This window comes from Uranotaenia lowii, chromosome 3 (assembly GCF_029784155.1).
Source record: "Uranotaenia lowii strain MFRU-FL chromosome 3, ASM2978415v1, whole genome shotgun sequence".
NCBI lineage: Eukaryota > Metazoa > Arthropoda > Insecta > Diptera > Culicidae > Uranotaenia > Uranotaenia lowii.
The window spans coordinates 5911075-5927736 of NC_073693.1; the positions used below are offsets into that span (position 1 = coordinate 5911075).

The following is a 16662-nucleotide window of genomic DNA, read 5'->3' on the forward strand; positions in this document are numbered from 1 at the left end:
TCGATTGATAATAAGAAACGGCTCATACTTTAGTAAAAAATAATGAGCATTGTAATTTTCAATTAAATCATTCCTTCATCTCTAAGAAAAAAAAAGCAAAACAATACTTCAAACCTCGGTTATCGAATGTTGGCAGATAGTACTGAATTTTCAAGTGGAAAAATAAAAAAGCGTATTCGTTGTTTGTTTTTAGATTTTTAAACTCTCTGGATAAAGCCCCTTACTTGAGTTTGAATCACGTTAAATAATAGAGAACTTTTGAAAATTGGTGTATGCTTATTTTGCAAGTTGTGAAGGCATCCGACATTTTTTTTTATTCAAAATATGTATTTGTTATACCAATGGGCCGCGGGAAAAAAAATCAAAATAATGTGTTTTACATACGCTGAATTACAAATCCCAAATAAGTTAATTATTCGGACCCGTCCTAGTTTAAAGTTTGATAAATTTTGAACTTTTTATAATATTTTTCTAGTTTTGATAACGGTTTAGAGCAAAACTTTTATTTTTTTCACCTCAGGGGCCCTCTTTATTCAGGGGGGGGGGGGGGGCAATTTTTCTCATCCCCCCCCCCCCCCCTCTTAATACGGCCTGAACATGATAATAAATCATTTATAACGAAAACATTGTCATCAGGAAACAAATACACTGTTTAACGATGCAAGTTTCGAAAACACACTATGGAACCCATATAACTACCTAGGGTACTACCGTTGCATGGTGTTGCATATTTGCAACAGTTATTGAAAACCCATTATATCAGAGAAAAAACAAAAAAAAAATCTCAAATTTTGTTTATTATTTAAATTACTTTAGTGGGAATACGAAAATATTTTTTTTGAGTCGAAAAAAAATTCTCAATATGAATTACACTAGGCCAAAAATTTGAAAAATTAGGCTTTTTCCACATTCCATATTTTTCAGATTCAAGTGGGTTTTTTTGGTTCCTATAAACACTAAAAATATTTTTTTTTTAATTGAACGTGATCTTGAAATTATAAATATTATTCCCATCGAAAAAAAATTTTACTTTTTAGCTAAATGTGAAGTTTAGAACAGTTTTAATTAATTGTTGCATATTTGTAACTTTATGAAACGAAGGGTTAACATTCCAACAGCGAGGACATTAAAATCCACACATTCTTCCCAAGCTGAAACGAAAAACTGCCTCAGTACGTAATTGTACAAGTTTAACGACTCTTGAAAACAATTATTGTCTCCTGTTGCTGCTTAAGGATGGATAAGATTCTTACGATGATATACATATGTAGGTATGCTTGTCATTTTCTTACCAAAAAATTAGCAACCAAAGTTTTGACAGAGCACTTTTGCTTGCTATCTTATTTAAAATCAAGGTTCTATCTAGAAAGAAAACAGTGAGCAAAAAATGTAAGAGGCCTTTCTAAGTTACTATTGATCAGAATATTGGCATGTCTGTTGTTATATTCAGCGTTCGATGAAGCTGCTAGGGAAAGTTATATATTGACTCAAATTATAGAAATTTGAGAGCAGTAGAGGTATTCCTCACTGGAGTTTCTTGAAAAATTTCATCAAACGATTAGTGCATTGGAAATCTATAATCAGAAAACTCTTTTGTAAAATTCTTATCAAATTTTAATCAAAGTAGTTAGAGTACGGTGGGACGAAAGTACTGAGAACAATTTAACTTAAATCACTAGTTTTGATCAATGATAGATGAGTCAAAAGCATAACCAAGGCCGGATCGGGAGGCCCGGAGCATTTTTTTTTCTGGGGGACACCAGTAAAGCGTTTTTTCCCAGAGATTACATAATATTTTGAAAATCCTATGTAACTGAAATGAGTTCAGTAGCTTGAATTTTTTAATAATCATTTATAACACTATAACCAACCAAAATACTTTGTTTACTTTGCTTGCTTGCTTTTCTCGTTTGACTACTCATATCCACCTTAAATCATTGAACCCGAAATGCTTCTCTAACATTATTCGACAAACACTGTAATTTTTTAATTTTTTGAAAAAAAAAACGTATTAAATACATTTCGAGCTCCATGATCGCTGGAGTGGCTGGAGTTCCACATCGCCAATTGTAGGTTTTTGTAGTCCGTTATTCCAACGTGACTCAACTGGAAATTTATTCATAGCGTTATTTTTATCAAGTTAAGAGAAAATATAAATTTAGCAACTTACAAATAAGTCTTTGACTCTTTGATTGAATGAGCTTGCCTGGGATCTTTCCCGCTATCGGCCTTAGTTTCCTGTTGAGTTAACAAATTCTATATCTTGTTGTTTTCTGATCTAATCTGGTTACTTACGGTTGAGGAACCTGTGCTTGCTTGAATATAATGAAACTATGTCCCGCCAGACGGGTGAGAGGGCTTACAGAATTAGATTGCACCTAGATAGAACACGCGTAAATTAGTGATTTTTCATTTAATGATTTCCCTGTTCTAATAGCGACTTACGATTATCCAATAAAGGTGAACGATGGTTGCGTAAACGAGCAATCTGTTCGAAGCAAAACTAGAGCGAACTCGACAGGAAAAACTTTAATTCAAAACGGCGCAAATCAATTTTCACTCCTGCGATCTAACAAGCTTCAGCACGTTTTTCCTAAATCCCTCTTTCTTTTATTTTACTTCTTTTCTTTCTTCTTCAACCGTCTACCTATCAAAAATCTGTCAATCTGTATTCTGTCATAAATGGGTTCCCCCTAATTTCACCCTCTCAGGGCCGTAGCAACACCAATGGTTGCTACTCCGTGATTGATCGAGGCCATCAATTTTGCACCAAGTCCAAAAGAATGGTGCTTGGGATTAATAATTCATTTTTAATGCATAAAACTCATGCTCTCTTTTTAACAATGGTCAATAACGAAACGAAGCCCTGGTGCTGCCATGCGGCCTACGCTTGGGGCCGATTGGATGGCACCTCGTAACCTCTGCTGCTCTTTCGGCCGCCCTAGGCCTGGGCCCGGTTGGATGGGACTATGGTTTATTTATTTATTTACATAGTATTCCGTCTCACGACATAACTTGACGAACATAATTCCTAAAATTCACTCGGTCCATGGAAACCGTTCTCCAATTTCTCGGACACCCCACGTTCGCCAGATCACACTCCACTTGGTCTAACCACCTCGCTCGTTGCGCCCCCGCTCGTCTTGTTCCTACCGGATTCGTAGCGAACACCTGATTTGCAGGACAGTCGTCCGGCATTCTCGCAACATGTCCCGCCCAGCGTGTCCTGCCAGCTTTCACCACCTTCTGGATACTGGGTTCACCGTAGAGTCGCGCGAGCTCGTGGTTCATCCTTCGCCTCCACACTCCGTTCTCCTGTACGCCGCCAAAGATGGTTCTTAACACTCGTCGCTCGAATACTCCGAGTGTACGCAGGTCCTCCTCGAGCAATATCCATGTCTCGTGCCCGTAGAGAACAACCGGTCTAATGAGCGTCATATACAGGTTACACTTCGTGCGAAGGCTAAGTCTTCTCAACCGCAGTTGCTTGTGGAGTCCATAGTAGGAACGACTTCCGGATCTCACGGCTGGTGTCATTGTCTGCCGTCACCAGTGAGCCGAGATAGACAAAGTCTTCGACTATCTCCAGCTCGTCGCCGTCGACTGTGACCTTGTTTTTGCTGGACAAGCGGGTTCGGTCGGTCTCGGATCCGCAGGCCAGCATGTACTTCATCTTGGACGTATTAATCATCAACCCAATCGCGGTAGATCTCTTCCACCGCCGCAGATGATCTGCCGACTGTATCAATGTCATCGGCAAAGCAGATAAGTTGACTGGATCTGTGAAAAATCGTGCCCCGCATTTCGCCAACCGCTCGTCGAATAACACCTTCTAGCACCACGTTGAACATCATGCAGGATAGACCATCACCTTGTCGAAGCCCCCTGCGCGATTCGAATGAACTCGACAATTAACCCAAAATCCGCACACAGCACTGCGTTCCATCTATCGTCGCCTTGATCAGTCTGATCAGCTTCCCGGAAAAGCCGTTCTCGTCCATGATTTTCGTTACGGTCGATCGTGTCGTATGCGGCTTTGAAGTCGATGAATAGATGGTGCGTAGGGATCTGGTGTTCACGGCATTTTTGGAGGATTTACCGTAATGTGAATATCTGGTCCGTCGTAGACCGTCCCTCCATGAAGCTGGCCTGATAACTTCCCACGAATCTGTTTGCTTGTGGCGTTAGGCGGCGGAGTAGTATTCGGGACAACACTGCTTCCACCTTTTGATCACCTCACGATTGTTCGTCAGGATGGCTCCGTCCTTATCCCGGCACATTTCGGCTTGCGGCACGAAGCATTTGCAGGATGCGTTGAGTTTCTGATAGAACTTTCGTGTTTCTTGGGAACGATGCAGCTGCTCCAGCTCCTCGAGCTCCTCCTCCTCCAGGCGGCGCTTTTTCTCCCGGAAAATTCAGACTCGCTGCCTCTTCCGTTGTCGGTGATTTTCCACATTACGACGGGTGCCTCTTTGCACTCCTGCCACCCACGCGGCATTCTCTTCGTCCATCACCCTCCTACACTCCTCGTCGAACCAGTCGTTCCGTCGAGTTCGGTCCACATAACCGATGACGTTCTCCGCAGCACTTTTGATGGCTGTCTTGATGGTATCCCAACAGTCCTCGAGAGGGGCTTCGTCAAGCTCGCCTTTGCCGGCAGCGCTACTTCGACCGATTGCGCGTAGTCTGCCGGGACCTCAGGTTGCTTCAGTCGTGCGATATTTAACCGAGGTGGGCGCCGGTTTCGTGTGTTGTTCACTACGGAGAGTTTTGGGCGCCTCTTCACCATCACCAGATAATGGTCTAACTCGATGTTGGCGCCTCGACAGAATCTGACGTCGATGATGTTCGAGAAGTGCCGGCTGTCAATCAAAACGTGGTCGATCTGTGATTGCGTTTGGTACGGTGATCTCCGTAATCTGTCAGTCTAAGGCCGTTTTCGTTGGTCAGCTGGTGCGCACTGGGACTGGTGTCTCTGCTATTCTTCGGCCGCCCTACGCCTGGCGCCGATTAGATAACACTATGGTGCCTTTGCTATTCTTCGACCTTCAACCGCCCTTCGCCAGCGGCGCTGATTGGTTTGCAGTATTGGTGCCTCGTAGGTTGTTGATCGCGCTACGCCTGTGGCGCCTCCTGGGGACTACCAGGCGGCTACTGTCGTGCTTCCGGGCGGTTCGGTTGCAGGAGATGAGATTCTCTATCTCCGAAAAGTGGCCCTGAGGGAACGGATCCATTTTAAATGTTTGCCCAAGCGTGGTTTCTTTAAACTACTTACTCACGTGTGTGGCCTTCTCGGGAGCTATCGGCGAACCTCTGCGGAACTATCTCGTTCGGTCGTTCCTTTTCCTACAGAATGGAAAAGGGCGTAAGTGCTGGGAGCGTTCGCTTTGAAACCAGGAAATCCTACCTGTTGAATTGCCGAGCTGATGACCGCTTGGTCGGCCTATCGGAACGAACGACCACGAACGGCGATTTGAGCGGATAGCTTGTTCTTGCGGGGTTCGGAATGAGTTTTAAATTTTTTGCGATTCCCGCTACGAGTTTATCGTACCTGTATTCGTGGGCAATGATGATCGACGTCCCAACTCCACTCCAAAATGCAACTGGTAAGAACCCACGCTTCTGTGCTACACTTGAGGCCAATTTACGGGCATTTAATTTTTTGCGACCACGACACGCCAAAACTTGCAACACAATGGCGTTTCTTTTCCGCGTGGACGGTATTAACAGCTTCATACACGCTCAGTTCGGTTTCCTCCGAAATGGGTGCTTTTAACCCGAACCTGCACGCTTGGCTCATTTTAACCTATTTCGGTTTCATATTTATAAAACGCTAGTTTGACTCAGCATGGGGATGGGTTTTATGTGTATCTTTTGCCATTCGCTCATAGCGTATTAAATATTAAGACTAATAATGTAACTGTAAACTTAGATGCAACAATTTCTCTGCCAAATTAAAAAAAATGCATAGAAAGGTTGATGATTCCTTCTAACAGTTCTTGTAAAATTAAACTTTTTTCATTTTTTACATTGCAACCTTAAAGGTAGCAAATTAAAAAAAAACTTGATAGATTAAAACGGAATAGACTTTCATCAAAATAAAATACCTTTTCAAACACGTTTTCTGTCATGGAGCGACGACACCCAAACCAAAAAAAAATGTCAATTGAACAAACGTTTAATTCCATCGCACTTGAAAAACGAACCACTCGTCGAGACAAAGTCGAACGTGTCAAGTCCTCCAAAAAACAAAAACCGGATACAAATGTTCAGAACAGACCGGAAGAATGCAGGTCTCCCGGTGGCAGCTCTAGGCTAGGCCAGGTCAGAGCCTCGCATAGTTCAAACTACAGAGTGCACACTGCACACTCAGAGGAGCGTCACGTTTTCTGCTTTATTTAATTCAATATTGTTCTGGTGTGCGCTCAGGACAAGGTCTAGAGAGTGCCCAGCCAGACCCTCTGACTCACTCCGGAAAAGGACTTTCAGTCCCAGGGCCAAAAAAAAACGACTAGACCACGTTTCGGATCAACCAACGGCCAAACACACTCCATCCTATAAGGCTGCGTGAGTGAACCGGACCCATCATCATCAACCCAACCTGGTCCGGTCCAGTCCGCGGCAGTCGTTTTACCCTCTTGGCTACGAATGCAGGATGTGCTGTGAGTGGGGTTATGTGTGTATTGTTTCTATTTTTTTTTTGGTTCTTGTCAGTCCGAATCTGTACTTTGAATATTGAAGTTCTTCCAGCCAGTCAAAAAAGTTTTGCTTTTCTGCGCTAAATATCCACTAGGAAATATTTTTAAAATATTTATTTCCTGTTTCTAAGCTGCTTGCTTGACTATTCAGGAAAATATTTCTAATAATTAAAACAGCATTTAACGATTATTAAAGATATTCACCCTAGCCTTTCTCAAAAGTGCATTTCCCAAGGTTTATCATTCATTTTGGGGCAGCCATCTGTTGGACTGTTTTTTCTATTTCCACCATTCTCTCAGATCAACCACCCCAAAACAAATGTCATGGATTCTTTCTCCAATCTCGAGAAAACTTTGATGCCGAATCGCAAACTGTAACGAAAATCAGCTATCAATGAGTGAATAAAAGCATTGTTTGGTGTTATATTTTTCCCAATGCCAAAATAAGAATTCATTCAATGATCAATATGTTGAAACCAATGTAACGCATTTCTATAGCAGAAAGATGGCTTAATTTGTTATCGATGACAAAAATGACAAAAATGACAAAAATTACAAAAATTACAAAAATTACAAAAATTACAAAAATTACAAAAATTACAAAAATTACAAAAATTACAAAAATTACAAAAATTACAAAAATTACAAAAAAAGAAAAAAATTACAAAAATGACAAAAATGACAAAAATATCACAAAAATGACAAAAGCGACAAAAATGACAAAAATGACAAAAATGACCAAAAATGACAAAAATGACAAAAATGACAAAAATGACAAAAATGACAAAAATGACAAAAATGACGAAAATGACGGAAAATGGCAAAAATGAGAAAAATGGCAAAAATGACAAAAATGACAAAAATGACTAAAATGACAATAATGACAAAAATGACAAAAATGACAAAAATGATAAAAATGACAAAAATGACAAAAATGACAAAAATGACAAAAATGATAAAAGTGACAAAAATGACAAAAACACAAAATCATCAAAAATGACAAAAATGACAAAAATGACAAAAATGACAAAAATGACAAAAATGAAAAAAATGACAAAAATGACAAAAATGACAAAAATGACAAACATGACAAAAATGACAAAAATGACAAAAATGACAAAAATGACAAAAATGACAAAAATGACAAAAATGACAAAAATGACAAAAATGACAAAAATGACAAAAATTACAAAAATTACAAAAATGACAAAAATGACAAAAATGACAAAAATGACAAAAATGACAAAAATGATAAAAATAACAAAAATGACAAAAATGACAAAAATGTCTAAAATGTCTAAAATGACAAAAATGACGAAAGTGACAAAAATGACAAAAATGACAAAAATGACAAAAATGACAAAAATGACAAAAATGACAAAAATGACAAAAATGACAAAAATGACAAAAATGACAAAAATGACAAAAATGACAAAAATGACAAAAATGACAAAAATGACAAAAATGACAAAAATGACAAAAATGACAAAAATGACAAAAATGACAAAAATGACAAAAATGACAAAAATGACAAAAATGACAAAAATGATAAAAATGACAAAAATGACAAAAATGATAAAAATGACAAAAATGACAAAAATTACAAAAATGTCTAAAATGTCTAAAAAGACAAAAATGAAAAAAACAACAAAAATTACAAAAATGACAAAAATGAAAAAATTACAAAACTGATAAAAATGATAAAAGTGACAAAAATGACAAAAACACAAAATCAACAAAAATTACAAAACTGACAAAACTGACAAAAATGACAACAATGACAAAAATGACAAAAATTACAAAAATGACAAAAATGACAAAAATGACAAAAATGACAAAAATGACAAAAATGACAAAAATGACAAAAATGACAAAAATGACAAAAATGACAAAAATGACAAAAATGACAAAAATGACAAAAATGACAAAAATGACAAAAATGACAAAAATGACAAAAATGACAAAAATGACAAAAATGACAAAAATGACAAAAATGACAAAAATGACAAAAATGACAAAAATGACAAAAATGACAAAAATGACAAAAATGACAAAAATGACAAAAATGACAAAAATGACAAAAATGACAAAAATGACAAAAATGACAAAAATGACAAAAATGACAAAAATGACAAAAATGACAAAAATTACAAAAATTACAAAAATTACAAAAATGACAAAAATGACAAAAATGACAAAAATGACAAAAATGACAAAAATGACAAAAATGACAAAAATGACAAAAATGACAAAAATGACAAAAATGACAAAAATGACAAAAATGAGAAAAATGACAAAAATGTCAAAAATGACAAAAATGACAAAAATGACAAAAATGACAAAAATGACAAAAATGACAAAAATGACAATAAAGAGAAAAATGACGAAAATGACAAATGACAAAAATGACAAAAATGACAAAAGTGACAAAAATGATAAAAATGACCAAAATAACAAAAATGACAAAAATGAAAAAAATGACAAAAATGACAAAAATGACAAAAATGACAAAAATGACAAAAATGACAAAAATGACAAAAATGACAAAAATGACAAAAATGACAAAAATGACAAAAATGACAAAAATGACAAAAATGACAAAAATGACAAAAATGACAAAAATGACAAAAATGACAAAAATGACAAAAATGACAAAAATGACAAAAATGACAAAAATGACAAAAATGACAAAAATGACAAAAATGACAAAAATGACAAAAATGACAAAAATGACAAAAATGACAAAAATGACAAAAATGACAAAAATGACAAAAATGACAAAAATGACAAAAATGACAAAAATGACACAAATGACAAAAATGACAAAAATGACAAAAATGACAAAAATGACAAAAATGACAAAAATGACAAAAATGACAAAAATGACAAAAATGACAAAAATGACAAAAATGACAAAAATGACAAAAATGACAAAAATGACAAAAATGACAAAAATGACAAAAATGACAAAAATGACAAAAATGACAAAAATGACAAAAATGACAAAAATGACAAAAATGACAAAAATGACAAAAATGACAAAAATGACAAAAATGACAAAAATGACAAAAATGACAAAAATGACAAAAATGACAAAAATGACAAAAATGACAAAAATGGCAACAATGACAAAAATGACAAAATGAAAAAAATGAAAAAAAACCACAAAAATGACAAAAATGACAAAAAGTACAATATTGACAAAAATCACAAAGATGACAAAGTTGGCAAAAATGACAAAAATGACAAAACTGAAAAAATTACGAAAATGACAATAATTACAAAAATGACAAAAATGGCAAGAATGATAAAAATGACAAAAATGAAAAAAATTACAAAAATGACAAAAATGATTTCGATTTCTATTTCGAAAGTTAAAAATTTTAGGTTAATGGTTGTCAGCTCAAATCAATTTCTAAGATTAGCGATTGCCATTTGAATACATATTAGCACGTTTCCGGAAATAAATTGACTTCTATTCAAAGGGGAAACGGAAGAGCCTGGTGTATGAATAATTTATACAGTCGTCAGAACTCATTTCAGCTTTGCTGAGCGCGCGTGGGCTAAGAAAAAATGACCTCATGAAAGGGATTGATTGGATTTGTGATTGCGATTGAAGAATCGTCCTTCATAGGTACCTAATTGACAACACGTCTTCGGTCGTTCGTTCTTGTTTATGCTATGCGTTTTTCTTTGGTATGTGACTAATTATAATCTATTGTTTGTTATTTCTCTGTTTTTTTCCTGTTTCCTAGGACTACACCAACTTTTTCGCCAAAAACGCTCTGAACCAAACATATCCAGGCTACCGGGCACCACCAGGCACTCAACACCACCAATAAACATCAGGGGGATCCAGCTATTTAAACGGGAGAAAACAATAACAACAACAGCAAACCACAAACACACACGCACACGTTCACACTTTCCTGAAACATGCACAACACAAATCAATAAATAAACAAACAAACGAGAGATGTGAAGGAACGTGATAGACTTTTTAAATTTTTTTTTGGAAAAGAAAGTGCAAACATACAAAAATCAACATACAAAAGAGGAAAAACAGGGAGAGAGATGGAAATCGTAGTTAAAAAAAACTAAATGGTGCTCGTGGTGGTTTTGATCTAGCTTCCAAAAATAAGATTGTGTTCGGAAAACTTTTTTGACAGAAAGTATACTCGCTTTGGCTAAAACAAAGAAAAAGCTCTCATCTTTTCTATTCGAACGCTTAGGGTTTAGGAAGCGAATATTGTTACAGATCAATTAAAGTTGAACAAAGGTACTAAATGAAATAAACGCACGCACACACTCGAACACGACTGTGTATTTAGGATAACCCCAACAATAAAAAAAAATGCGTTCGGGTTTTTTTTCGTTGTTTTTTAAGTGTATACGCTTTGTAAGTTACCATTTTTATTGTGAAATCACTGAAAAGCTCATAGAATATTTTCTAAGCTTATTTCTTCCTGTTTTGTTTTATTTTTCAGTTAGCCAATTAACACTTAATGCCTCGATTGCTTGTCGTAGAGAGTAACGCAAGCTGGAACTGCAACTGCTATTGTTTTGAAAAAAAAAAAGAGAAAAACAGTTAAGGGTAAGCTCATTTTTTCCAGTGGCAAGTCGCGGAAACCTCGAGCAAAACTGAGCAAAAATTTCTGAATTTATTGAAAAGAACTAAGATTTCAATTGAAAAGCTTTGATCAAGTCGACAACTAAAATCCGAGTACTATGGCGACCGTTAAAAAAAAGGCGAAACCAAACCAACGAACCGTAATTTAAATGGAAGGTTTGGCGTTCATCATATTTAAATTGAAAACTGAGTTATATGGCGACCATCAAAAAATCAATGAACCATAATTTGAAAGACAGATATGAGTCGATAAAAAACATGTAAATAACGGATAAAAATTGTGCAGTTTCAACTGTCTCTCATTGCCACTCATTATGCACAGTTCGGTGTTGAATACATAAATGTGCCGAATGATACTTGATCCGTGTCAGCACCTGTACATTAAAAGTGCTCGGAAGAAAAGCTATAAATTAACTACAATTTATTCACGATCTCTCCGGCTGCATTAATTGATTTCCCCTACGAATGTTCGATGAGGTTTTCATTTTTAATTATCAGGCAGAGAAAAAAAAGTTCGAGTTGTAAATTTTCCTCCATCATCCCGGCGCTTGGGCACTTTTTAACTGTCTGCCAATTGTCTCTAGTATCAGCAATTATTGTGCCATTTTTTTTTTGTCCAGAGTGCCCTCAAATCGAGCAACCGGAACCGGAGTAATTTTATTTTTCCAAAACCCAAAATCAACAACCCATTTATTGCAAATAACATATCTATCCTGTAAATCGCTTTTATCTCTTTCACACTCGTCCACAATAATCATTCAACCGTGGATGAAAAGTACTCACCGTCCAATAATTTGCTCGCACAACATTTTTTTCCATTTATTCGCGACATCAGGACCCAAATAGGAAACCTGTTGTCTGCTTCATGATGTAGATATCGAACATGATGTTATATTTTTCCGGTATCAATAAAATGGACACAAAAAAACATATCCCGAACAAATTTGCATTAAAGAATCACTTTTTTCGCATGATGAAAACTCGCTCTAAAATGCATAAAGTTGATCAACCATTTCAGTGGCTCGCATATTGGTGGAGGAAAAAGCCGAAAAATAAAACAACGAACGTCACAATTTTCTCGAATGCGTCAACTTTTTTTCCCCCTGAATGTATGCAACCCCAAAATCCGGATCAAAATAGAAAGGCACTAATGGAAAATGCGATACAAAATATTTTACCCCTGATTCGCTTTGCTCGATGCTCACGAAACGCCTAATGGAATAAGCTTTTTTTGGCCCAACCAAACGCGTCCAAATTGACTCAAATTTCCCTGTTTTCCAAGTATCATGTTTTGCAACGGTTTTTTCCGCGCGCGCTGTAATTACACATGGAAATTGAAATGTGACTATGCCCGAAATTGCATCCGAAAAATGAAATGAACGATGAACACTGCAAAAAAAATTGCTGCTACTACCGCTTCGTTGCAGTAACGTATTGCTCTTAATTACTTTGATTGTGTTTCACATCCATTTTAAACTACCCAAGTTGCAGTCCGAAATAAAACGCTATATCTTACCTTTGATGAAGAAAAAAAAGTATAGTCAAAATAAAAAAAAATAACATGTACATATCTAACGATGAATGATAGCATTAAAACTTAATCAAGTCACACGCTACAACTCAATACTCAAAATTGCAAAATTCGATTGATTTTAGTATTCAAACCAAAGAAAAAAAATGAAAAAAGGAATCATATCCACAGAAGCTAATTGAAATTAAATTAACGTAGCCTTTTCAAATAAAAAAAAAACAGTTTTGTGCTCGCGCTTGATCAACCAGTAGTTAGCCTAATGATGAAGAATAAGAAAAATAAATTCAATTACCTACCTACTGAATGGAATGTACTTCACAAAAGGAGACAATAAAGGAAGCTGACCAGCTAAGGATTTCGCCTTTTTCATTGCTCGTACTAAAACTATCCGACTATCCCAGACAAATTTTCAACTTGGCTCCGCTCATATCATATTCTACCCAACACATGCAAATCGAAAGTGGATGTTCGAGTAAATTGAGTTCGGAAGTCAAAAGTGTATGGTAAGTTTCGTTGTTCAAACTTAAATTTTAGAAATTTAAATTTTCAAAGGATAGAGGTTGGCCATAAGCTAAACTATAAGTCACAAGAAAAGAACCGCATCATGATAGTTGTTTTAGAAAATGACAAACTTTTTTGTCTTTCGTTCTTTTAACGTCACATTTAATAAAAATAAAAATTTGATAAAAGAATTAAAACTTTGTAACTTGAAGGTTTCCGTAAATAATAATCACAATTACAATTACAATTTCAGATATTGACAAAACAGAAAAAAAAATTCAAAATGAAGATTTTTTTGGGAAACATTTAAAAAAAATAGTTATGTATATCAAAATTTAAAAAGTTTTGCAAACTTAAATTAACAAAATATATAAATTAAGTGTAGCATGATAATAGATAACGGGCTGAAAACAGCAGAAAAATTAACACAGACAATAAGGCTGGTACAAATATTATTTTCTTATTTTGACACCTCCCCCTCCCCTCCCCCACCTTTGAAATATTTTATGTAAACTTCGAAAAAAAACAAGTATCCGAAAGATTACAAGACCAAGAAACGAAATTTGGGAAGATGGAAGTCACAGTTGCGTTCTAAAAAGAATGAAGCTCCGCACCCACTTCCAACTTTGACAAGCTGTCATTTCTCTCTCGGTTTATATTTTTTCATGAAAATTTCACACAATCTAGTTCAATTATCCAACTAACACTCCACAAAACTTGAAGTCTTTGCAATGAAGGGAAACAAAGATACAGCTTTTCCCGTAAAAAAGGGATATTTGGAATTGATTCACTAAATTTGCTGTATCTTTAGCAATTTTCATTGAAAAATCTTGAAATTTGGTCCAAAGATGTAAAAATGTTTGATCTAATACCAGGCCAAGTTTCGTCAAAATCAATGAACATGTTAAAAAATGGTGCCGGATGGAAAATGAGGTTGAGTTATTTAAAATCTATGAAGAACCCAACGGCACTCCTAAGTCGCTGGATTCTACGTCTAAACGCCTTCGATTTTGAAATCCGATATCGAAAGGGCACAATAAACGTTGTTCCGGATGCCTTGTCGAGAGCAGTCGCCACAATTACGCTCACCAAGGATGAAACGAAGGACACCTGGTACAAAGAACTTGTTTTGCGGGTCACAAAAGAACAGGATAAGTATCCAGACTTCAGAACGATCGACGGAGAATTGTACAAGAACTGTCGATGTCGCGACGAAACCGGAATCACTACGCACACATGGAAGAATGTGATACCACTTGAAAGTCGGCAGGAAGTAATCAAAAGGTTCCACGATTCTACTACAGGAGCTCACCTGGGATTCTACAAGACGTTGAAGAAAATCCAAACCCATTCTATTGGCCCAAGATGCAAGACGATGTTAGCCGCTTTGTTCGAAGCTGTGACACCTGCAAAGCTAGCAAGGCGCCGAACACGAAGATGATGCCACAGATGGGCAACGCCAAACCAGCCAAAGTTCCATGGGAGCTGATCTCGGTGGACTTCGTGGGCCCTCTGACGCGCTCAAAGCAGGGAAACACCGTCATGTTTGTCGTGGTAGATTGGATAACGAAGTACGTTATAGCGCAACCGATGAGAGCAGCAGATTCAGTACGTATGGTACGCTTCTTGGAAGAACAGGTGTTTCTAAAGTTCTCACGACCCAGGATCATTCTCTCCGACAACGGTAAGCAGTTTGAATCAGCCGCATTTAAATCTTAACTGGCGCGCCACAAGATCATCAACATGCGAACTGCCTTCTACTGTCCTCAAGTAAACAATGCTGAACGAACCAACCGCGTCCTGATCACATGCATACGTTCGCTCATTGACGAAGATCATCGTTGCTGGGATGAAAATCTGCCAGCCATCACCGCAGCAATCAACAGCTCAAAGCACGGAGTCACTGGAGTCAGTCCGCACTTTGCGAACTTCGGCCGCGACTTGATTCTACACACAGATCTATACGCTCAACAACACTTAAACGCATCGGACGATCCCAGGATCGCACAGGATCTACGGCTGTCAGGAATCAAGCGAATCCAAGAGTTCATCACGAAGAGGATTAAAAAGGGTCACGAAGATTCCAAGCAGCGATACAACTTAAGGAAGCGCACAGTAAATTTCAAGGTTGGTGATGTAGTCTGTTACCAATTCGGTAACATTGTTTTGTTTTACTTTAATTTATTTTTATATTTATTGATGGGTTGGAGTTAGGGTAAGATATTGTAAATAGAAAGGTTAAAAAAAGAAAACGGCGAATTCAAATTCGAACACGTGGGGATCAGCGCAAAGTAGGCGAAAACTTGAAACGCACATGGCCCAAAGCGTTGCGTAAGCTCAAAACGCAAGACCGATGACAGCACGCTTTTGGGAAGAACGCAAGTCAGCAGCGCAGCATCGAGACGAGGAGGTTTCTTGGTGGGTCAAGAATCATCACCAAGCCTCTTGGTTCCCGGCAGCGTAGTATACGGACGCATCCAGCAAGCGCTCCGCAAAGTGTGTGGACGAACATCCAAAACGGTCCGAACAACAAACCGTGCAGTGTGTGGTTCAGTGATTTTGTGTGCCAGCCGCCAGCGCGATTGAGCCGCGAGCAGTCTTGTGTGCGTGACCGCACTCCGCGTGGCTCAATCATTTTACCGTACGCATCTCATCCAAGCCCGAGGTGTGCTCCAAACAAGCGTGCCAAGCCAGCAGCGCGAACGAGATCAACGACGACCAGCTTTGTGAGCGTGACCCTGCATTACGCTTGCGTTGGTCAGTCTGGTTTGCCCGTCCCGAACGAGTCGAGAGCAGGGAATAAAAAAATCGTTATCTTTCGTTAGAACTTGCCGATGAAAACACCCGTGAAGGAAATTTTCATCCACCAGTGTACTGTACTCATACTCATCATTAACAAATTTGCTCTCGATTAGTTTTGCATTCCGATTCAAACTTATCGGTAAGTGTAACGTTAAGGATAAGTTCTCCCTTCCTCGCAAGTAGTAACAAGAAAAGATTGGTCATTTTTTGCATTCAGATTTATTTGTTGAATTCGATAGATGGTTTCGTTTATTAAACCTCCGATTGTAATTTGCGACCCGTCTAGTAAAAGGGTTTGACTTGGAGGTGACAAAATTAGTGTTAGCAGATCGCTAGTACAAATTTCTAGTGCTAGTACCGCGAGGAATTAGATTAGCCCCGATTTCAACTTGCGACCCCTCTGGTGAAAGGGTTTGACTTTTAGGTAACGAAAACTAGTGTCGCGAGATCGCTAGTACAAGCTACTAGTGTTAGTACCGCGAGAAATCAGTTTAACTCCG

At 37.4% G+C, this 16662-nt stretch overlaps 1 protein-coding gene across 1 annotated transcript in view; it reads left to right on the top strand.

The window, feature by feature from the left end:
• The window catches only part of LOC129750708 (uncharacterized), a 284287-nt gene extending 271073 nt beyond the window's left edge, over positions 1-13214 (top strand). The window contains exon 10 of the mRNA XM_055745710.1: positions 10454-13214. Within this exon, the coding sequence (XP_055601685.1) occupies positions 10454-10540 (87 nt within the window). The 3' untranslated portion in view covers positions 10541-13214. The remainder of the gene's footprint in view (positions 1-10453) is intronic.
• Positions 13215-16662: the final 3448 nt, after the last annotated feature.